The sequence below is a fragment of the Dendropsophus ebraccatus genome, chromosome 5 (assembly GCF_027789765.1).
Source record: "Dendropsophus ebraccatus isolate aDenEbr1 chromosome 5, aDenEbr1.pat, whole genome shotgun sequence".
NCBI classification, from domain to species: Eukaryota; Metazoa; Chordata; class Amphibia; order Anura; family Hylidae; genus Dendropsophus; species Dendropsophus ebraccatus.
The window spans coordinates 157,791,200-157,815,760 of record NC_091458.1 but is presented as its reverse complement, the minus strand read 5'-3'; the positions used below and the strand labels follow the sequence as shown (position 1 = coordinate 157,815,760).

The window sequence follows — 24,561 nt, the reverse complement described above, 5'->3', positions numbered from 1 at the left end:
GAACAGGCCCAGTAAAGGAGCGCTGATCTAGCAGATCGGCGCAGGTTTAGATTATTGATCAGGCCCCCATCGGCCCGTGGAATAGGACCCTAAAGGCTTCTCTGTGTGTGAAGCTGCATAGCCATGCATATCTCCCTATAACTTAGGGTCCTATTACATGGAGCAATTTTTAATGACTAACAATAAAAGATCGCAACCGAGATTGTTTATCGTTAACCTGAAATCGTTCACCATATTACACAGGACGATGGTCGTTAGTTCCGATCGTTATTGCGATCGTTACTGTGATCGTTTACTCCATCTGATCCCAGAAAAACAATGAACAATGTGCAATTACACTGAACGATTAGTGAACTAATGCGGAACTTGAGTGAACGAATGTGGAATTACAGAGAACGATTAACGACGATTTTAGGTTCAGATCTAAATTAATGATCAACGACATGCGAACGATTGTTGCCTGCAATTACACAGAACGATTATCGTTTAAACTCGAACGATATAACGATTTTTCACACGATAATCGTCCCGTGTAATAGGACCTCTACTCCTCCTAGCAGGCACTCCTAAGATTTCTGCAGTCAGTATTATTACTCCTTGCTATCCTCTGGGGCATCCATGATAGATGATGCCGGGAGGTCCGTGATTCCGCTCCGCAGTATAGCTTTGGCGCATAGGCCGTAATCCCAGCAGGTGTGGATGCCCCCTTACTCTGTGACTGATACATGAAGTGCGAGCACTTGCAGAGCTTGTGTTGTTGTGAAAGAAAAGTAAGGTATGATGTCATTACTAACTTATTAGTGTTCGTTTGGGTTCTAGACCAAGAACTCTTGAAGTTTCTCTCATCTTGGGGCACAGACCAAAAAGTCACCTGGTTAGACAACTGTAGAAGACTATTCTGTAAAACTATCACAACTAAGCCTGGCGTATTACGAGGATCAGGTGGGTGATGTGTGCGATTTACTATATAAACTTTCACTATTAGAAAGTTTCCCTTTAATAGTTCGGAGAAGTATCGGCCCTGCTGAGATGCCCTATAGCGCAGGTTTCTTACCTTGACCCTCTGTGGCCATTTTCAGGACAGTTGATTTTATATGTTAATAAGGCGTTTTGGTGGCTACCACCCTCAGTACTCAAATCCGCTCCTTTTAATGAATTCTGGGTCAGCGCTCTGCAGGGACGTCACTCCAGCACTCATCACTGCAGAGCGCCAGATGAATATTCTTTAGAAGGGGCGAATCGTTGTACAGAGGACGGCAGCTCCACCCCCAGTGCACTAAACGCCTTATTAGCATATAAAATGAACTGATAATATCCTGAAGACGGTGCTGAGGATCAAGATAAGAAAATGGCCTTCATCCTCAGCGCTCCATGTGCTATAGCGACATAGAAGCAGCCTAGCTGTATTATGCACCAGTTTAACCCTGCATAACATTTATCTGTGGAAATATTCCTAATAGTGTTTGTCTAGTGGGTAGAGACTGAGGAGAGATTGGGCGTGTATATATCACATCTCCCACTATATAACTATACACCTGCATTTCTTCTGCTTCCTGTAGTGTACGGAGAATTATTAGAGAAATATATATACCACATGTGCGACATTCCCGCCAACTGTGTTTTTCAACATTCCGACTATAAAGGTAAGTTGTAGTTTTGCTAGGTATAGCCCATGTATCAAGATGTACCCCCTTGTGAAAGGAAGGTAGGACGGGGTACCCCTTTATTCTTCTGTCTGGCGAGCTAAAGATGAAGACAACAGGTATTACCGCTGCACACTCTACGTACATGATGTATGCTGCTTAGCGGTGTTTGGTAGTGTGACAAGTAAAATTACAGCGTATACAAGAAACTTACAAGAAACACATAGATACTTAGGAAGATATTCCTCAGAACTCTTGAGAGAACGGGTACAAAGATGCTACATCAGTACATATGACATGTGACCACTAAAACTAGCAATCTCCTACACCATTCATGTGCTAGGACAGAACAGCTGGCACTGGGGTATCTGCACTGGATCATTGGACAACCCATTTAGGCTGAGTTCACACTGCATTATTGCAATCCGTTTTTTTTTTTTTGTTTCCATTTAGTTTTAGGGTAGACTCACACAGGATGGATCCGCAGCGGGTTTCATGCTGCGAATTCGCAGCGAAATCTGCTGCGGATACCTTGCCGGTCATTTTCAATGAGATTACATACTCGCACTGGAATTGTCCTACCTCTACCAGGGAGTGACAGCCCCCTTAACTCCCCGCCAGCCAGAGCAAACATTACCGGGTCCGCACTCCAGCTTCAGGGGTTCCCGGCGTCTGGACGTCCCGCTCAGCCAATCACTGAATTCGCGGCGTGAAATCCTTTGCGCATCCGTCCTGTGTGAGTAAGGATGAAAAACAAAGGATTGCTGTCTATTCTGTAATTTAGATTGGGTTCACACTTTGTTTTTGCAAACTATATGTGATTTTTAAAATAATATCTTTTTTAATTTTTTTTTTTCCATTTAGATGCACATATACAAAATGAAAGCCTTACTCCATCCCAGCAACTCGGCATAAAAATTGTTATCAGGTAAAATGTATTGACAAGGAGATGGCTCTGATTTTCACTGAATGCATTATAATAAAAAAGTCTGCTGCAATTTAGGTTCTTCTTCCCCCAGTTTTGAGCTGCTGCTTTCTTTTGAATACACAAAAATCTGTGTGTGAGCTTTTCTGTCTGTCTCCCCCTCCCTTCTGAGACGGCTGATGTAAACAAGTCCCTGTCTGCAACTTCATAATGCCGGGAAAGATAATCACAGTGAATTCAGCAGCTACTTGACCTCAGATTAACCCTCCCAGCATTACAAAGAAGCTACAATGTTGCAGATAAAGCCAGTCAGGGACTTGTTTACATCAGCCGTCTCAGAAGGGAGGGGGGAGACAGAGAGAAAAGCTCACACACAGATTTTTGTGTCTTCAGCAGAAAGCAGCAGCTGAGAACTGGGGGAAAGAGACTGAATAGATAATAACAAGTATGGAAGGAATTGTTAGTCTCACCATGGGCAGCAACATATCAAAAGTTATGTTTGAGTGAAATACCCCTTTAACATGTTAATGATTTCTGAATTTCTTTTACAAAGACATTAGCAAGATCAGTGCTCATTTACATGTCACAAACATTAACCTCTTACTCAATGTGCGGTTCTCTGCATCATTCACAAGAATAGATGCTGCTCATTCCATATATACCTGTATAACACTTGTCTTTGTCTTCTTACTGCTCCAAACTCGCTTTATTTCATTGTTAGACAGTGTCACCTAGGCGGGGCTTAATGACAGCTAGGCCCTCTCATCAGCCAGGAGATGGAGCCCAACTGCTGTGAAGCCCCGCCCAGTTGACACTGTTAACCTATTAAATGAAGTGAGGTAAGGGAGTTACTGTATCACTTTAAATATATTGTTATTGGCTGCACACCTTTTGTAGAGAGCTATGACAATGATTTTTCCAGCCACACAAAGATGAAAACAGCAGATGAGCCGACATTTAGGGTCCTATTATACTGAGCGATTTTTAACGATTAATGACTAACGATAAACGATCACAAACGAGATTATCGTTCACTATATTACACAGAACAATAGTTGTTGCTATGATTGTTACCTCTTTCTGATCCCAGCAAAACAATGAACAACGTGCTATTACACTGAACAATTAGTGAAAAAATGCGGAACTCGAGCGAACGAATGTGGAATTACAGCAAACGATTAGAGATAATTTTAGGTTCAGATCTAAATCAACGATCAACGACATACGAACGATTTTTCGCTCGTTGCCTGCAATTACACAGAACGATTATCGAACGATATAACGATTTTTTGCACGATAATCGTCCTGTGTAATTGGGCCCTTACTCGCTCGTCAGCTGACCGCTGGCAGTTTACACGGACTGATTATCAAGTAGATGAGCGTTCCTAGGAACGCTCTTTAGCAATGACCGACCCATGTAATGAAGGCATTTAGACTAGCTTAGTTCTAGTTCATCGTTACCGTCTCTTCTATGATGACACTTGATTCTATTTTACAAGCAGGTAAACCCCATTTAAGTTATATCAAATCATGTCAAAAATGTTTTAAAAAAAGAATGCAAGAAAAAGTGTCTTTCACCCAATTTAACCCATTTTTTACCCTTTCTTCACCTCTTTGTTTCCCAGGTATGGCCGACACCTTGGGGTTCTGACTGGTAACAAAGAACAAGATCTCACTCGGCTTCTTCAGCGTTGTAAATATTTCCTTCAGCAGCAGCAAGTGCCTGTCAGCTGTCCATTACGTATCCTTTTAAGAAAAAAAAAAAAATCCTGTAGTTTGATATGGTGAATGTTTTAGCGTGCTGCCAATATTTCACAGGGCTAAAAATGGTCCTAAAGGGGAAGTCCCACCAGCTGTAAAAATGGCAGGCAGGCGGAGGTGAGAAAATAACAAACAAGTGAGCTCACCCGTCCCCCAGGCCTTTGTAGCGCTGCTCCCGGGTCCCGTTCACACCAGCCGGGGTCCTGCAGCTCATCTAGCTACAAGGCCACGATCTGAGTGATTGCCCGGCCAGCCAATCAGTGGGGTGGGACACCGCCCCAGTCACTGACTGGTTGAGTGGGCAATGACTTAGCCACATGAGCAGTGCATACTTGCCTCCCACACTGCTCTGTGATCGTGCCTGTTTCTAAAAATTAATCTTTATATGAAAATATAGCATCGGCCAGAGAGCAGGGTGAGCAGAGGCTTTGTAGGGCAGGCGCACACACTGTCAGGGGATAAAGAACGATTTTTAGGAATGGCCGCATCACAGTGCAGTGCAGAAGGTAAGTATGCTCTGCTCATGTAATTGGCAGTGGGAAACTGGCAGCATGAATATATATGCGTATCAGTGCTGTCAGTTTCACTTTAAAGTACAGTAATGTTCAAAAAATACTTAAAAAAACATTTAATTTTAATGTAAGTTTAATATATAAAGTGACAAAAAAGTTTCAGATTTCCTTTTATTTTGAATGACTGAACTAATTTTTAGTGTCATTAACCCCTTAAAGAAGTCCGTCGATATTTAAAAAATTTCAATGAGGCAGGGGCAAGGATGGACATAATAAACAGCTTAATACACCTCTCCCTGTGCCCCTGTAATGCAGTCTCACAGCTCTGGTATCACACAAGAAGTTTTTCACCTTTTTATAGTTCACGTCCAGTCTATGTTCCTTGACAGTTCCTGCATTAGAATACTTACAAGGAGGTTATCCTGGGCACGACTGGTTTGCATCTTCTATGTTCTTGGTAATGTCGGGAGATGCTGAAAGAACGTTCACATTTCTTCAGAAATTCTCCAGTCTTCTTATTTCAGCATATCTGTGGCTTCCACGGCTTCATATATCTGTAAGTAACCCAACATGCATTGTGCCACTATGCCCCATATATTGATGTCAAGCATAAAACTAAAAAATGCAACCTGCAAAATATGTCATTATAGTACAGTTTTGTCCCAAATGTCAGGGTGCTGCCACTGTACTGCAGCCTCAGCTCCTATCCACATCAGTAGCAACTGAGGCTGCAGTATCTTGGTGTCACCACCTTACAGGGAACACAGTCAATGGCATCTGGCTCTGTTCTTACTGTAGTGCAGGTGCTGAACAGCTGATGTGTCAGTACACTGCTGATCAACTACTGAAACGTCTGTGATTGAAAAATCTAAGTTATTTTCTCAATTGTGGATACTGCAAAGGGAAAGGCCAGTTGCAGAAATTTCTGCAACAAATCTGCATTGTGGGAATTAACCCTTATGGTAGAATAGCTTTCTAAACCTGGGTGACTTCTAACTCTTCCTTCCTCCTTCATGCGTTTCAGAAGCATTTGCCTGTGGATATAAGAGCAGCCGGAATCCATCCCATATTTTTTTGCACTGCTCATTATGTAGAGATGCTGATGAAGACAGAGGTGCCGCTTGTGTTTTCAGCTTTTCGGATGTCCGGCTTCACTCCCTCCCAAGTAATAATGTTTAATATTCTTTATTCCTTCTTAAGCAAAAGAATTGATAATTATTTAATGTATTTCACTCTCTAATTTAAAGGTGGCTATGATACAACACTCCGTTACATGAAACGATTATAGCTCACACTTGGCTAATAATCGCTTTTTGTAATAGCTCATGCAGAAAGGCAATGATCAGCCGACATGCATAATGTTGGCTGATCGTTGCCTTTCTGCGTTAACCAAAATCCTGATAACAATAGTCTGCTTGGTCTTCTCTCCATGTAATAGGAGCGGTGGCAGCAGGCCACCACTATCTTCTCTGGGCCTAAAAATCGTCCAGACAGCCCCTCCCGCAGCTCCACGTGGCCCCCCCCGCCACCTAATAGCACTAACAGCGAGCGGGAAATGAGGACCAAGTGAGCGGTGACATAACAGGTCGGCGCTCGCTTGCTCCTAATATCAGGCCATGTAATACGGCCCTTACAGTAAGTTTATCTTTGCAATTGCCGGCATCCCGCCGGAGTTCTATTGTATCTTGCAGTAACCTGTTGCATGTTCCGTTCTAATTTTTGCTTATTTTGTTTACACATCTCTTCAAGGGATGAAATATACCAAAATTTGAATATAAAATGCAATGCTTTACTGCCATATACTCTGAAAGTGAAGCAGACACACTCTGCTTTGCCAAGCAGGGGGGCGCCTGGTTAAAGTGTCCCATTGATTTCAATAGGTTTCATTACTTGAGTCGAGCACTTGCATGTTGAAAAATTCTCGACCAGAGTAACAAGCACTCCAGCATTTTAGTGCTCGCTCAACACTGTCAATGACCCTTCTATAGAATCTAGCGACTATAACCAGTCATATTACTATTCCCCAGAAATGTATCTGGACCCCTTTGAACTCTTTTATTAAGTTCACCATGACCACTTCTTCCCATAGCCTTCACTGCTCTTACAGTAAAGAATCCACATTATAAATACAGTCCTGGGTATACATGGATCATGGGAGAGATCTCTGTGCTGACCCTGATATATTGATGCAAAGTTATTAGGTCACCCCACAGCCATATTTCTTCTAAGCTTAATAACCCTAATTGTGATAATCATTCTGGGTACTGTAGTTCTCTCGTACCATTTATTACTCTGATTACCTGACTTTGAATCCTCACCAGCTTCTCTATATCTTTCATGTACACTAGTGCCCAAAACTGCTATTTCTTTGTCTTGTGCATCTGTGCCCCTTTTGATGCACCCCATAATATTATTTGTCTAGGAAGCAGCTGCCTTGATACCAAAAGCCGCCGGTATCCAAACTGCGCTCATCTCTAGTGATAAGTAATACATATACAGGCCAGCTTGTATTCTGTGTCCAACCTTCTGAATAAGATAACCTCACACACAGGAGACACAGCTCGTCCCCAGATTCCATGTCTAAGATTTCTATTACACTTTGTTTCAGATCTGTCAGCACTGGCTCAGTCAGTGTTTCTGGAATTACTTGGACTGGGGGGAGATCTGCCATTACCTTGCAGTATGTATTCTCCTTGGAGCAGATTACCAGGTCTACATCTGCATCGCTATATTCAAGCACCTACAGCAAGAAATCCTACAACACACCCAGACACAAGATTTACAAGTCTTCCTGAAGGTGAGTGTCAGACTGCACGCTCCATCATTTATTATAAGTTCAATATAATACAGACCCCAGACCACACCAATATAATACAGACCCCAGACCACACCAATATAATACAGACCCCAGACCACACCTCCACAATGTAATACAGACCCCAGACGTCACCTCCATAACGTAATACAGACCCAAGACAGACCCTTATATTATAATACTGCCCCCCCCCGCCCCCTATGTATTACAGACCTCAGGCAGACTGCCATAATGTACTACAGACCCCAAACAGACCCTTATAATGTAATACTGACCCCCACAGGTAATACAGACCCCAGACCTCACCTCCATAATGTAATATAGACCCCAGACCACACCTCCATAATGTAATATAGACCCCGCCTCCATAATGTAATATAGACCCCAGACAGACCCTTATAATGTAATACTGCCCCCCCCCATGTAATACAGACTTCAGACAGACTCCCAGAATGTACTACAGACCCCAGACAGACTTTTATAATGTAATACAGACCCCATATGTAACACAGACCTCAGACCTCACCTCCATAATGTAATATTGACCCCAGACAGACCCTTATATTGTAAGGCTATGTTCACACTACGTAAAACTACGGCCGTAGTTTTGCAGGGTGGGACATACCCTTATGTGCAATGGGATCCCGGCCGGAGCGTACACACATCGTATACGCTCCGGCCAGGATCCCATGCCGCGCCGGAAAAAACTGACAGGCCAGTTTCCTGCGGCCGGAATTCAGTGAATTCCGGCCGCAGAATGACCTGTCAGTTCACACAGTGAAGTGAGCGGCTCTGGCCGCTCGCTTCACTGTGTGCTATAGGAAGCTCTGATGCGGGCGCGCGCTGATGCGCCCGCATCAGAGCTCTGCGGCCGGACGGATCATCCGGACGGTACTTAAGTACCGGCCGCGGTGATCCGGGCACAGACCGGCCGTTCCGTGACCCGGCCAGGGTCACGGAACGGCCGGTCTGTTACGTAGTGTGAACATAGCCTAATACTGACCCCCCCCCATGTATTACAGACCTCATCCAGACTCCCAAAATGTACTACAGACCCCAAACAGACCCTTATAATGTAATACTGACCCCCCACATGTAATACAGATGACAGGCCCCAGACCACACCTCCATAATGTAATATAGACCCCAGACAGACCCTTATATTGTAATACAGCCCTCCCCCATGTAATACAGACTACAGACAGACTCCCATAATGTGCTACAGACCCCATGTAATACAATCAAAAGCCCATAATAAAGAGCTTACCCCCATAATGTAATTTTTAGTTCTCCTAGAGCTGTTAGGCCGAGCCTAATGTCTATGGTGTCTGCACACACAAAGGAGGAGATCCTGCACGCCTTTGTGAACAGCCTGAAAAGCAGCAGCATATGAGCTATAAAATCACTAAAATTAACTTTTGACATGTCATCAGACAGGACAGTCTGTGTTGAGTTTTCAGAGTGGAAAACAGGGAGGAGGGGGTTGAAAGATGCTTGATAATAGGAGGAGGCATTTTTGTCTGATAAGATATATTAGAAATGTTCTTTTATTCCCTAGTACTATTGATCTTTGCAAAGTTTGCTGATACATAACGTAATGAATTTTAGAAACCATGTATTCTAATTATTTTTCCATACAGGAAGAAGCAATTCACGGATTTAAAGTTAGCGATTATCTAGAATTCATGGAGAGCTTAGAGCAAGTTTATCGGCCAATGGTCCTCAAAGAAATGAAAAACTGCTGCACATAATTGATCAATGCACAGGAAGCAAATAACAAACTTCAATCTTTTTTTCCCACCCAAAGGAAGTAAAGTGAGACACAATATGCCGCAAATATCAGGAAATCTCAACACCAAATCTGCTGCGGGGATTGTTGCTGTTGCGGAGCAGTTTAGTAAAATATTCTGCTCATCCTCAGCCATTTCAGGCTGTAGTAAGGCTGTCTATACTGTCCCCATAATCACTATCTGAGAATCGGAGTGGCCGCTATTGGCAGTTTCTGTATAACAATGTATATTTCTGAATAAAAATCATTATTTTTGTAAAAATAAAGTAATTTATTTTTAAGATTGTTGATGAGTCTATATTCACTATACAAAGACCAGTATCCCCCAATACACTGACGCATTTGGAGGTAGATATTAATGGTACACTATATGAGATTACAATGCAGTTGCATCCAGTGATTCACAGGGGGAATCTTATCTAATTGGAGTCGTTCCCTTTTCCTTTTCTTCTCCATCTAGGCCAGCCATCATAAAGACTTCTCATTGTGATGCCTCGTCTCCACAGAATGGGCTCTTTGCTCCAGCACTATCCTCATCTCTATACAAATTCCCCATCTGTATTGCTCCACACTGTAACAGTTACCCAATTTGTGCCCCTCCATGACCTCACATAACAGTCTGTGCATTCATATAGTGATCAGGCCCCCTCTGGGCATCCATATAGTGATCAGGCCCCCTCTGGGCATCCATATAGTAGACAGTAGTTAGGCCACTCTGTGCATCCATACAACGGTCGGGTCCCCCTCTGTGTATCCATATAGTAATTAGGCCTCACAGAGGTAGTGTCTCCATGTGGCTATTCCAACTCCCCCACCTCCGTAGGTAGAAATTCCCCCTGTAGGTTACCCCCCCCCCCCCCCCCAAGTTGTAAGCCCTGAAAAATGAAGTATTTACATTGTATACGATGCCCTGGTAGTTATCCCCCCTCCCCAGTATAAACTAAAGAATCCCCCAATTCAGGCATCCCCCTGTAGGTAACCCCCCCCCCCCCCCTGTAGAAAGTATCCTGCAATTTGAGCATGCCCCTATAGTTCACCCCCTTTAGTGCCCCCTCCAGTAGACGGCATCCCCTATGTTAGGCATCTCCCTCCACTACCCCCATACAGGCATTCCCTGTTAGATAGCCTCCCTAGTCTCTAAGCATTTCTAGTCTCTTAAGTGCCAGCAGCCGAAGTCCATCCTCCTACTACCCCTCAAAATGTGGAGGCTAATAAGTTAATATATTGCAAACCTTATATGCACAAATATTACCAATAACACCAGAATATACAGGACAAATAATACAGTGACACCATGACCATTACCCTCGCCATACAGTCACTGCATAATACCACTACACCGTCACTGAAAAAAATCCAGACTAGAGATGAGTAAAATTACACTATGTTCGCTCATCTCTAAAAAAGACCAATATTCCTCCTCAGCAGGAGGAAACAGCTAGAAAGACGGGAGACGGCTCAAAATACTCAGGGGGACGTGGTGAGTAAGACCAGCTAGGCTTGGGAGCATTTTATTTCTTAGCTCTTTGTTCCTCTATACAGTATAGATCCTCTCTTTGCACCTGTTTAGTAGTCCTTTTGTGCCTCCATACAGTAGTTAGACCCCTCTGTGTCCACAAACAGTAGTTGGGTCTGTGCCACCATATAATAGTTAGCTCCTCCCTGAGCCCTTAAATAGTAGTTAGATCCCCTCTGTGCATCCATAAAGTAGTCACGCTCCTCTGTGCCCCCATATAGTAGTAAGGTTACACCATTCTGTGTCCCAATATGGTAATTAGGTCCCCTCTGTGCCTCCATACAGTAGTTTGGCCCCTCTGTGCCTCCATACAGTAGTTTGGCCCCCTCTGTGCCTCCATACAGTTTGCTCCCCTCTGTGCCTCCATACAGTAGTTTGGCCCCCTCTGTGCCTCCATACAGTAGTTTGGCCCCTCTGTGCCTCCATACAGTAGTTTGGCCCCCTCTGTGCCTCCATACAGTAGTTTGGCCCCTCTGTGCCTCCATACAGTAGTTTGGCCCCCTCTGTGCCTCCATACAGTAGTTTGGCCCCTCTGTGCCTCCATACAGTAGCTTGGCCTCCTCTGTGCCTCCATACAGTAGTTTGGCCCCCTCTGTGCCTCCATACAGTTTGCTCCCCTCTGTGCCTCCATACAGTAGTTTGGCCCCCTCTGTGCCTCCATACAGTAGTTTGGCCCCTCTGTGCCTCCATACAGTAGTTTGTCCCCCTCTGTGCCTCCATACAGTAGTTTGGCCCCCTCTGTGCCTCCATACAGTAGTTTGGCCCCCTCTGTGCCTCCATACAGTTTGCTCCCCTCTGTGCCTCCATACAGTAGTTTGGCCCCTCTGTGCCTCCATACAGTAGTTTGGCCCCCTCTGTGCCTCCATACAGTAGTTTGGCCCCCTCTGTGCCTCCATACAGTAGTTTGGTCCCCTCTGTGCCTCCATACAGTAGTTTGGCCCCCTCTGTGCCTCCATACAGTAGTTTGGCCCCCTCTGTGCCTCCATACAGTAGTTTGGCCCCCTCTGTGCCTCCATACAGTTTACTCCCCTCTGTGCCTCCATACAGTAGTTTGGCCCCCTCTGTGCCTCCATACAGTAGTTTGGCCCCCTCTGTGCCTCCATACAGTAGTTTGGCCCCCTCTGTGCCTCCATACAGTAGTTTGGCCCCCTCTGTGCCTCCATACAGTAGCTTGGCCCCCTCTGTGCCTCCATACAGTAGTTTGGCCCCCTCTGTGCCTCCATACAGTAGTTTGGCCCCCTCTGTGCCTCCATACAGTAGTTTGGCCCCCTCTGTGCCTCCATACAGTAGTTTGGCCCCCTCTGTGCCTCCATACAGTAGTTTGGCCCCCTCTGTGCCTCCATACAGTAGTTAGATGTATCTGTACCCCATATCATAGTAAGGTTCCCTCTGTGCACCTCTATACTAGTCAGGCTATCCCCCCCTCCCCCCTGGGTGTTGGGTGGTCCCCCTGGTAGCTAGCCCCACCCCTCAAATAAATTGTATGATCCCCTCCATAGTAAACTCCCCCTGAAGGCAATTCCCTCTATAGATAATACCCCCCACAGACACAGGACATCTCCCGCTGTAATGTCCCGCCGGCTCCGTGAGGTAGACACTGACTAGCACCTCTGTGCTGACAGGAAAGCCGAGGAACACGGCACAGTATCGCCCCGCCCACACAAGAGGTGGTCACATGGATATGACGTCACCACAGGCCCCTTATCCCGCTTAGAAACAGCAGCTCCCCTCTCCTTACGGCCCTAGCAACAACAACTACAACAATCTCGTGGATACCCTTTTTGCGCATGCGTCTGCTACGGGTTCCGGACGCTAAGTACTGCGCATGCGTAGCAGTCCTTCCTCGTCGTTGCTGGGGTGATTGTAGTTTAACAGACCTGAAGCGGACGAGATGGCGAACTACAAGGTGAGGGGAGGCGGGTGATGTCCGTCATGTCTATATACAGTCATTCTATGTGAAGTGGAGGTGTATATGTCTCCTGCCTCATGTTCTACTGACTGACTAACCGTAGTGTAGAGCTGTGAGGGGGAGTGCGTTACCTGCTATGTGCTTAGCCCAGGTGCACACCGGCAGGATTGCGGTGTAATGCGGCAATACACTGACGGGGTTACAGGGAGGGTGAGCTCCATTGTATAAATACACCTGGGTGATAGGAAGAGATATATATATATATATATATATATATATATATATATATATATATATATGTGTGTGTGCTAGGTTATGGGGGGCAGGGAGGGAGACACCTGGGTGACTGGTGTGTGTATATGTGTGTGTGTGTATATATATATATATATATATATATATATATATATATACACACACACACACACCTGTCACCCAGGTATGTATATGTGTATATATATATGTATATATATATATATATATATATATATATATATATATATATATATATATATATATATATATATAATGTGTGTGTCAGGTTATGGGGGCAGGGAGGGAGACACCTGGGTGACAGGTGTGTGTGTATGTGTGTATGTATATATATATATATATATATATATATATATATATATATATATATATATATATATATATATATATATATATATACCTGGGTGACAGGTGTGTGTGTGTGTATATATGTGTGTATATATATATATATATATATATATATATATATATATATATATATATATATATATATATATATATACACACACACACACACACACCTGTCACCCAGGTGTATATATATATATGTGTGTGTGTGTGTGTGTCAGGTTATGGGGGCAGGGAGGGCAGCATTAGGATATGTTCACATGAACATATGCCGGAGTCTTCTCTCCCATAGGCCTCCATATACACGTGTGCTCTCCTCATGGCTTTTTTTTATTCACAACTGAAAAATCGCCACAAAAACGCACACTCCAGTGCTATTTTTTTAGGGGGGGAAATAAAAAAAATTGGACCAAAAAGTTTTTTTTTGTGGCTTTAAAAAAAAAAAATAAAAGTGAATGAGGCCATGTAGCATTGTGGTAAGGGGTAGCCTAATCTCCACTAATATAGATAACCTTGTAGGGGTCATCAAGTTATATATTTTGACAAATACTTCCATTTAGCAAACTTGGCTCCTTTTTCTCTCATTGTTGCAGGCTTGTTTCCTAGGTTACCGATTAACACTCTGCTCTAAAAGCAGTGGTCTGGCTAAGGTATATGTATAATTCCACAGCGACCAATCACAGCTCAGCTTACCTTGTACCAGAGCTGAGCTGTGATTGGCTGCTGTGGGCAGATATTTTATACCCTTAGATAAATTTCCCCGCTACACATTTACATTATATCTCTGTATACACCAGCCAGACCACTGCCTTTAGAGCAGAGTGGTTTTCTGTAACCTAGACAACAAGTTAGCAACAATAGGAGGGAAAGAGCAGCATATCAGGAGAGGGAGGCAAATTTGTTAAAGTGGTTCTCCAGCACTACAAAAACATGGCCACTTTCTTCCAGAGACAGCACCACTCTTGTCTCCAGTTTGGGTGCAGGTTTTGCTGCTCAGTTCCATTGAAGTGAATGGAGCTTAATTGCAAACCGCACCTGACCTGGAGACAAGAGTCGTGTTGTCTCTGAAAGAAAGTGGCCATGTTTTTGTAGTACTGGATAACCCCTTTAAAGTGACTGTACCACCAGACCCAGGCTGAAGCCCTGGAGACGGCCGACACACCCTTAGGGCCCTTTTACACAGAAAGATTATCTGCCAAAGATTTGAAGCCAAAACCAGGAACAGACTATAAACAGAGATCAGGTCATACAAGAAAGCCTGAGATTTCTCCTCTTTTCAAATCCAGTCCTGGCCTTGGTTTCAAATCTTTGGCAGATAATCTGTCAGATAATCTTTCTGTGTAAAAGGGCCCTTAGTGAGAAGAAACCCCGGCCCCTCCATGACGTGACTCCATTAGAATCAATGGAACCCTATCATAGAGGGGTGGGGGTTTCCTCCCACTAAGGGTGGGTCGGCCGTCTCCAGTGCTTCAGCCTGGGCCTGCTGGTACAGTCACTTTAAATGAATGTATCTGCCAAAACCTACAGGTATAACTATATTAGTGGAGATGGAAATGCCCCTTAAGGGTACAAACACACACGGCATATACGCTGCGTATTTACTGCTGTGATACGCAGCAAATACGCAGCAGATTAGATCTAAATAACTCAACACAGCATCAAATCTGCACCACCAAATCTGCTGCGTATCTGCTGTGTGTTTGCACCCTTAGCGTGCAAATTTCACGCTGCGAGTTTGCAGTGAAATCTGCTGCGGATCCTGGTATAATGAAGGTCTATGGGGTCACATGCCTGCAGCGGAATCTTAATTCTTTAATCTTTAACCCACCGCATCCCGCAGCCCCGGCCTGCAGCGTACATTACCTGCTTGGCACCACGGCTGTGTGCTCCCCTCGCTTCCCATCAGCCAATCAGTGCTGCCCTGGGGGGAGTCTCACACACAGCCGTGATGCCAAGCAGGTAATGTATGCTGCGAGCCGGGGCTGCGGGATAATTTGCAATGCCTACACCTCTTGTATTTACTTTGCTGCGGTTCTTTGCCAGACCATTACTGCCCTCTGAGTGTATCCTGCCCGATCTTTCATCAGTGCACACCGCCGGCTACACCTGGAGCAAAGCACCTGGTGTGGGGGGGGCGGGGTAACAATGAGATTTATGGTGCGTTTTACACAGACAGATTTATCTGACAGATTTTTTTAAGCCAAAACAAGGAACAGACTATAAACAGAGATCAGGTCATAAAGGAAAGACTGGGATCTATCCTCTTTTCAAATCCATTCCTGGCTTTGGATTCAGAAATCTGTCAGATAAATCTTTCTGTGTAAACGCAGCATTAGACTACATCTGAAACCGCACCTGTCTGTATATTTCACTACCTGCTCAATGTTGGCGACAATCACATCCACCTTGTGTAGCCATTGAACGTGCGGGGGGCATGGTGTCAGGACTGCACTCAGGCTTTGTACGAAGATTTTCCCATTTTAGGCATTTATGGCATGTACACACGTTATTCTCACTTAATGATTAACGACTAACGATAAACGATTGCAAACGAGATTGTTTATCGTTAACCTGAAATCGTTCACCATATTACACAGAACGATGGTCGTTATTTATGATTGTTACTATGATCGTTATTGTGATCGTTTCCTCCCTCTGATCCCAGCAAAACAATGAACAATGTGCAATTACACTGAACGATTAGTAAACAAATGCGGAACTTGACCGATAGAATGTGGAATTACAGCAAACAAATCTAAATCAACGACATACGAACGATTTTTCGAGTATTGCCTGCAATTATACAGAGCACGATATAACGATTTTTTGCACGATAATCGTCCCATGTGATAGGGCCCTAAGTGTCTGAGAGACGCGGGTTCCACCTTTGGGCCTGTCTCCAGAATTGGGGTCCCCGTCCTGTGTAATGAGGTGGTCCCTGAGGACTGAGCAGAGAGGTGGCTGGGATGACAGAAGTAGCTTGTGGCGTTCTGTTGTTTTAACAAATTAGTGAACAGTATGTGGCATGCTGCAAATTTTAAGGGGTTTTCCAGACCCAACATACGATGGTCTCAGGATGGGTCAGTAACATAAGATTGGGTTGTGACACACCTGGCCCCCCTGCTACTCAGCAGAGCTGTGGCTGCAGCATGAACAGAGATAGGACGCTGGTGACTATTCTGTGTAGTGGCTATGTGAGGCTACTGCAGGTCAACTTCTATTCATTTTAATAGGAGCTGATCACAGTGCATGAGGCTGTCTGCTTTAGGCAAGTTTCATACGTACCTCATTGCAACAGATTTCACAACAAAATCTGATTTTCATACCGCTGCAAGACTGTAGCCCCTGGCCACATAAAGGGGTAGTTCATCAAAAATATTTTCTAACAAATCAACTGGTGCTGGAAAAAGCAAAAAATGTTAATTTACTTCTCAAGTCGTCCATTACTTACCAGCTGCTGTATGTCCTGCAGAAAGTGGTGTAGTCTTTTGCTGCTGCTCAGGACAGTTCCTGACACGGACAGAGGTGGCAGCAGTCTGTGTCAGACTGGAGAGAATATGACACTTCCTGCAGGACATACAGCCGCTGATAAGTAATTTTTAAATAGAAGTAAATTACAAATCTCTGGCACTTTCTGGCATCAGTTGAGTTGAAATAATTTTTCTTTTTTTTGGTGAACGATCCCTTTAACACACCGTTGCTGTGCTAGTACATTACCTACAGAGCATTACAGCAGATTTCACTACAGAAATCGCAGCGTGAAATCCACTGCAGTGCAGTACATGTGAAACTGGCCTTAGGCCTTATTCACACGTTATTTATCCGTATTTCTGTATCAGAGTTAGTGCACATTGAAGTCTATTGGGCTATTCACACGATCAGTAGCAGAAATGGATGAAAATCAATCCGTAGAAAAAAAGGACATGTCCTAGTGCGGACCCATTTTTTTTTTTTGCGGATCCTCTCATTGAAATCAATTGGTTACGGATTGTTTACGGATTGTAACATGTTGGCATCCGTATTTCCGCAAAAAAATACGGATGAACTGCATTGAAAAGCAATGAGTAGCAAAAAAAATGGAATTACGGAAATACGGATGGAATACGGATGTCCAATCCGCAATTTCTCACGGGTTGTTTCAGGACCAGAAAAAAATAATGAACCTGTGCATAAGGCCTTACTGTGTGTACATCAGAGCCACAGCTCAGGAAAACACCTAGGGGTATATTCAGACACATTATGGCTTATTAATGTGAAATGCTTTACAAAACCAAGGTATTTTGTGGTAATTAATTTTTTTTTTTAATCGATGCGGCAAACAAATGTGAGATGATTACTATGTCTGAATATACTCTTAGGTTGCAGTCCATGAGATTGAAAACAAAGAATATTCTGACTTTTACTTGTTTATTTTTTCCCTAGGCAGCAGATTCCAAGAGGGAACAGTTCAGAAGATACTTGGAGAAGGCCGGCGTCCTTGACACACTTACTAAAGGTGACTACTTCTGTAATTTGGATTCCCCGTGGAATCGGAAAGAATTTTTTGAGAATACATTTCTGTGGCCCAAATCCATCAAAGTGCGTAAAGTAGAAACTTCCCCCAGTAACCAATCACAGCGCAGCGTTCAGCTCTGGTCATATGAGACCTGAGCTGTGATTGGTTGCTGTGGGGAGTTTACACCAGTAGCTGTTTTACAAAGTCGGTAAATCTGGGCGATTTACAATAGTAATTGTTTGTTTGTTTTCTGTTGCAGTTTTAGTTGAACTTTATGAAGAGCCAGAAAAGCCGAACAATGCATTGGAGTATCCTTTCTGTATATTTTCTGTAAGATTTTCTCAACAAAGGGCCCTATTACACTGGCCGATTATTAAAAAAAATCATTATATATTTTCAACAATAATTTTTCCGCGTGTATGCAGGCAACGATCGAAAAATCGTTTGTGTGTCGTTGATAGCATCTTCTAAGCTGACCATAAAACCATTGTTAATCGTTCGCTGAATGTTCGCTAGTCTTCCGTGTATGTACACATCATTTCTTCTTTTGCTGGGATCAGAAGGAGTTAACTAAACAACTTTAGGGCCCTACTACATGGCGCCATAATCTGCCGAATCAGGCTGATTTGGCAGATCATCGCTCCATTTAAGGCTGGGTTCACACTAGGTTTTTGCAATCCGTTCTTTTGCAAAAAATGGATGGAAAAAACAGATGCATGTGTACATCCATTTTGATCCGTTTTTTATTAAATTCCATTATCAAAAAACGAATCAAAACTTGCTACGTTTTTATGTACGTTAAAGAAAAAGGATCCGTTTCTTTTATAATGGAATTCAATGAAAAACGGACCAAACGGATGCACACACATGCATCCGTTTGCAAACAAAGGATGAAAAAAATGGTTTGCAAAAACGTAGTGTGAACCCAGCCAAATAAAGACAATGATCAGCTGATGACATCGATTTTTCAGTGATCATGTCTTTTTAGGTCCAGACCAAAAATCATTGGCCGTCAGGCATGCATCACTTTAATAATGATGCGCAACCGATGGCTGATGAATGTGTAAAGTATATAATAGTGTATACGTTACCTGTTCACGCTCCCCAGGGCTTCTGACTGCTCCCCGATGTCTTCCTGACTTCCACTCCCTTCAGCCGCCACAAACTGCATCGCTACTTTGTGAAATGACAGATCGCTTAGTGATTGGCTGAGCGGCCTGTCACTTCAGACACCGGCTCTGCTGTTCCACAGATGGCCGCAGAGAGCAGGAGAAGCCAGGAAGGCACCGGGAAGCATGAACAGGTAGCGTATACACTTTTTATTATTTTACACTAAAGGCAAGGGCTGCACAGACATTGCTAACAATATATGTGTGTGTATATGTATGTGTGTGTGTGTGTGTATATATATATCTCTATCCCGTGCTGCACGATAGTCGAGCAGAGTAATAGGCTCAGTAAACAAGCTCCAATATCTGTACAGTGCTCTGGAATAAGTTGGTGCTATAGAAATAAGTGTTGTGGTTACATGCTTCATACTCTCCATTTGACTTCCTGCCTTAACCCCTTTGCCTGGGTTTGCTTTCACTTTTCTATGCACAGAGCCATAAGAGGGCCTGTTTTGTGCAGGACTAATTGTATTTTCTCATAACTCCTTCTGAGTTTCGCTGTACATTTTACATTAAAATGAGAAAAAAAAATTGTGGGGGGAAAAGGAGACCCCCTCTCCCGACCCGGCAATTTAGCAAACTGGGGTATTTTGTTACCCAGGTTACAGTAAAAGTGACCTGTGTTTCTGTATTTTGTGGGTAGGTGCGATTACAGTGATGCCTAAAAACTATCTATGCTATAGCATTGCATAGATGATTGAAACCACTCTCAACCGCCACTGACTATGGAGCGTGCTTAGCTCCTGAGCCCATTCCATTCACTCCTTTACGTCAGCTGAGGTATACAGCCTGTATATGGCTGACGTGAAGGAGTGACGTAAACTGTGTATGCACCACTTCTATTATAAAGTTTTTATATAACAGTCAGGAGAAGGACAGATGACATGGCATATATTTACATTAGAAACAGATTGTTGTCAACAAGAAAAAATACATCAATTAATTAAAAAAAAAAAAAAAAATCTTAAGAATAATTAATACATGACGCCCACACAGCGTCATCCAGCCTGCCCGCTCCATTGATTATCATTGTAGCGGGCATGCCGGATGATGCTATGGAGGCAGGGCAGTGACATACCTACTAAGGGTATATCCACACTACGGAATACCGACAGATCACCCTCCACGGATTCTGCAGCTCGCCTCCATTCTATGGTTTGGCATATTCCGCTGTCCGCCCGAAGAATGAGGGGTTTCAATGCCAAAAGCATTGAATAAATCTTATGGGACCACCAGAGATGCGAGCAGCGGAATCCATGGTGGGTGATCCGCCAGGATTCCATAGTGTGGACATACCCTAACACACGCGGGAACGGCGACGAGGAGGTAGGTAGGAGACACGCCATCCTTTGCAGCATTCTGGGCGTGGTATATTTGATAGTTCCCTTTTTCACAATTGAATATAAATATAATTTTTGGTTAATCATTTGTGTTTCTGAAGTCTTGCATGAACCAGCAAACCCTTCCTGGTTACCCTGAATAAGAGTATATACATAGAGTATGGGTTGCATTTGCATTGCACAATTTACCCTTTCCACAAATGAGAACGTAGTTGTCCTTAATAGCATATCCAGTTTCCTAAAGCAGCACATAGGAGCCGCCGGCCCAGAAACACCAGATGTAGAAGCTTTACGCTTGGAGATCGCAGAACTGAAACAAAAATATGAAGCTGTTCTAGAGGAGAACAAAGAACTGAAAGCAAAGGTTAGTTTCTCTGTCTTTTCTATGATTCCTATCATATATATATTTATTTTTAATTTCTTTATTTCCTTTAGAAAAAATAAATTAACAAACATCTCCTCGCCAGAGGAATAAGTACATAAATTACAAGGCCATAATCCTTATCCGCAAAACTTTATTCCAAAAATTTCCAACCAATTCCCCACCCCCTCGTCCAGACTGCGAGGGGAAAGAAAAAGGAAATAAAGAAATAAATAATTTTATAATAATAATCACTTGATCCCCTCCAACAGGTCATATCACTTTTCCTTACCAACTGCCTACCTACCAATGTAAACGAGCGCTGATCTGCTAGATAGGCGCTTGTTTACTGGGCCTATTACACGGCCCGATAATCGTTTAACAAGGGCTGCAGGGACATTGTTACTAATGACATTGCAGCCCTTGCTTTTACTTTATACATTACCTGTCCAGGCTGCAGGGCTCCTCTTATTCTGTGCTTCTCCCTGGGTCCGAGCGCTCCAGCTTTAGAGTGGTGGTCCCGACCAGTGATTGGCTGAGCGGCCTGTCAGCTGAGACAGGCCACTCTGAAGCTGGAACGCGCGGGACCCAGGGAGAAGCACAGAACAAGAGAAGCCCTGCATCATGGATAGGTAATGTATTCTTCTTTGCGTATCGCCAGCACCCCGCTATGTGCAATATATAGGTCAGAACGGCGCCTAACAATTATAGGTCAGAACTAGAGATGAGCGAACCGGGTTCGAGTCCATCTGAACATGAACTTTCGGCATTTGATTAGCGGGGGCTGCTGAATTTGGATAAAGCCCTAAGGCTATGTGGAAAACATGGAAATAGTCATTGGCTGTATCCATGTTTTCCAGACAACCTTAGAGCTCTCTCCAAGTTCAGCAGCCCCAGCTAATCAAATGCCGAACGTTCGGGTACGGATGGACCCGAACCCGGTTCGCTCATCTCTAGTCAGAACCTATATCAACAATCAGCCGATGACAATGATCATCGGCTGATCGTTGTCTTTATTACACGGAATGATAATCGGCCGATTATGGTTCCGTGTAATAGTACCCTAAAGTCTGACTGTATACTGGAGGGTCTGGGGTATGAAGGGGCTGAACTTTGCAGCCCAGGGGAACATGGGCTTTATTCCCTAATTTGCATATTACTTGTAAAGCTTATATCTCTGCACTAGCTTGTAATTACAGATGAGAGCAACTCAAGCATGCTCCGAACCCGGAAGTCTCTGCATTTGATTACCAGTGGCTGAAGAAGTTGGATGTAGCCTAAGAGAGTCCATCTTAAAGGGGAAGTCTGGCGGAAATTTTCAATAAAGTATTGTATAACCCCTCAAAAGTAATACAAATCACCAATATACACTTATTACGGGAAATGCTTATAAAGTCTTTTTTTCCCTGCACTAACTACTGCATCAAGGCTTCACTTCCTGGATAACATGGTGATGTCACGACCCGACTCCCAGAGCTGTGCGGGCTGTGGCTGCTGTAGAGGATGATGGCAGAGGGATGCTCAGTGTCCCCCCAGTGCCCTGTGTCCCTCAGTGACCTTCTGCCATCATCCTCTCCAGCAGCCACAGCCCGAACAGCTCTGGGAGTCGTGACATCACCACGTTATCCAGGAAGTGACATCACCACGTTATCCAGGAAGTGACATCACCACGTTATCCAGGAAGTGACATCACCACGTTATCCAGGAAGTGACATCACCACGTTATCCAGGAAATGAAGCCTTGATGTAGTAATCCCGTAATAAGTGTAAATTGGTGATTTGTATAACTTTTGGGGGGGCAATACAATACTTTAATAAAAATTTCCGATGGACTTCCCCTTTAAGAGATGTGATGAGAGTCCAGCCTGTGGTTGTATCCATGTTTTCCAGGCAGCGTTAGGACTGTATCAAACTTCTTCAGCCAATGGTAATCATATGTTGAGACTTCCGGGTTTGGGCGGACTACTAGCGCATGCTTGACTTGCTCTCTAATTGCAGTTAAACTGGCATGTGTGATTCAGGTGAGAAGCCCTATTACACGCTGCCTTTAGCTACAGATCCGCTTTAAACTTGGCCAACTCTGCCGGTTTCAGTGGGATCGGCCGGTTATCTTATGTGTATACGGAATAAAAGCTGCAGCTAGAGATGGCTGTTGTCCAAATTTATTTGACCGACTGACGTCTAAAATTCATGGCCAGCTTTAGATTTCCACAGGAAGTGAGCCCTGACAGTGGTTTGTAGGGAGTTTTGCGAAGGCCTCACTTCCACCCAGACATGTAGATACGACTTCTTATAGTTCCATCCTAAGTAACTTCTCTCCATTTTTTTTTTTTCCTCTTAATTCTTGCAGCTTGCACAGCTTGAACCTCACACAGATGAAAAGCGACCTGAATAATGGAATAAGAAGGGCTTAGAGTTCTTGCACTGGATTTGTAAAACGTTACTTTACTTTAGGATTTGTTATATTTTGGGCACAAATATACAAGTATGACCATAAATAAACCCCTTGTGTACAGCATCCGATCTGTGATGTGTATAATGCAAACAGGCGGAAAGTTTTGTCTCTTATGGTAAGTGTCTAGTCTATACATGTCAAAAAAGACATCTAAAGATACATTAAGTTACACGAAAGCAGCAGAATCGGTCAAATAAATCTGACATGAACGGACACGTTTAGATGAGCTGCACAGAGCCGCACGTGATTCATATCTGCAATGTGAGCTCACAGCTTCCCCATACCGATGTTATATAAGAGTAATGGGTGACAGTGGAAAACCGTACACACTACATACATCTTCTGACAAGAACGGATGTTTTCAATTAAAACAACGGCCGTTCTTGTCAGAGAGAAATGTGTTTCATTGAAGTCAGCGCAAACGCCGGCCATTGTTCACACAACGTATTGAACAACAGCCGTTGAAATAATTGACAGGTTAATTATTTCCGTGCATTGATTTCAGTACAACAATGGCCGTTGTTTGACACTTAGTGGCTGTTGTTTTTGATTGCCAATCAAAGGCCACTGTCTGTATGTTGTGTGAACATAGCAGGAAATATTGCAGGAAAAAATGCGATCAGCTCATTTTTAATTCTCGGCTATAGACTTTATAGTCTAAGGAGCTAAGTACTATCGAGGTCGGCCTAGTTTCAGACCTAAGGGTAGGTTCACACTACAGAACCCGAGCAGAGAATTTCCAACGGATTCCTTAGCTCGTACCGTTCACGGCCGCGCGCCTTTCCAACGGCTCCATAGACACCATTCTATGGACGGACCGATTCCGCTATCCGCCGAAAGAATTAACATGCGGAATCCGCCCGTGCATAGAATGGTGTCGGTGGCACGGGCGGAGAGGCGCGTGGCCGTGAACGGGTACGAGCTACGAAATCCATCTGAAATTCTCTGCTCGGGTTCCATAGTGTGAACCCACAGTGTGTTCTCTATGGGAAGCAGAGGGCTTGGGCGCAGCCAGAGAGCTCTGGCTGACTTATCTCTCCCAGAACAAAGAGGTTTTGTAGTGATTATCCATCATGCCTGACCCCGATCTCCACCGACCACATCTGTCGGTGGACGGTCAGGAGGGCTCCATACTTATTAAAAATTAAAGGGGTTATCCAGCGCTACAAAAACATGGCCACTTCCATCCAGAGACAGCAGCGCTTTTGTCTCCATTTCAGGTGTGGTTTGCAATTAAGCTCAATTTACTTCAA

General features: G+C 43.9%; 2 protein-coding genes across 4 annotated transcripts in view; both read left to right on the top strand.

The window, feature by feature from the left end:
- TBC1D32 (TBC1 domain family member 32) overlaps nucleotides 1–9,676 on the top strand; it is a 43,967-nt gene extending 34,291 nt beyond the window's left edge. For all 3 annotated transcript variants that reach the window (XM_069971704.1, XM_069971703.1, XM_069971705.1), the window contains exons 27-34: nucleotides 820–942; nucleotides 1,560–1,643; nucleotides 2,508–2,571; nucleotides 4,194–4,309; nucleotides 5,243–5,397; nucleotides 5,866–6,006; nucleotides 7,450–7,638; nucleotides 9,297–9,676. In XM_069971704.1, coding sequence (XP_069827805.1) covers nucleotides 820–942; nucleotides 1,560–1,643; nucleotides 2,508–2,571; nucleotides 4,194–4,309; nucleotides 5,243–5,397; nucleotides 5,866–6,006; nucleotides 7,450–7,638; nucleotides 9,297–9,407 — 983 coding nt within the window. In that variant the 3' untranslated portion in view covers nucleotides 9,408–9,676. The remainder of the gene's footprint in view (nucleotides 1–819; nucleotides 943–1,559; nucleotides 1,644–2,507; nucleotides 2,572–4,193; nucleotides 4,310–5,242; nucleotides 5,398–5,865; nucleotides 6,007–7,449; nucleotides 7,639–9,296) is intronic.
- Nucleotides 9,677–12,684: 3,008 nt separating this feature from the next.
- Nucleotides 12,685–23,371, top strand: MYCBP (MYC binding protein). Its single transcript, XM_069972687.1, has 5 exons — nucleotides 12,685–12,867; nucleotides 17,911–17,983; nucleotides 18,243–18,291; nucleotides 20,727–20,856; nucleotides 23,204–23,371. Exons 1-5 carry the CDS (start codon nucleotides 12,853–12,855, stop codon nucleotides 23,246–23,248), a joined length of 312 nt encoding a protein of 103 aa, XP_069828788.1. The 5' UTR covers nucleotides 12,685–12,852; the 3' UTR covers nucleotides 23,249–23,371.
- The last annotated feature ends 1,190 nt before the right edge of the window (nucleotides 23,372–24,561 follow it).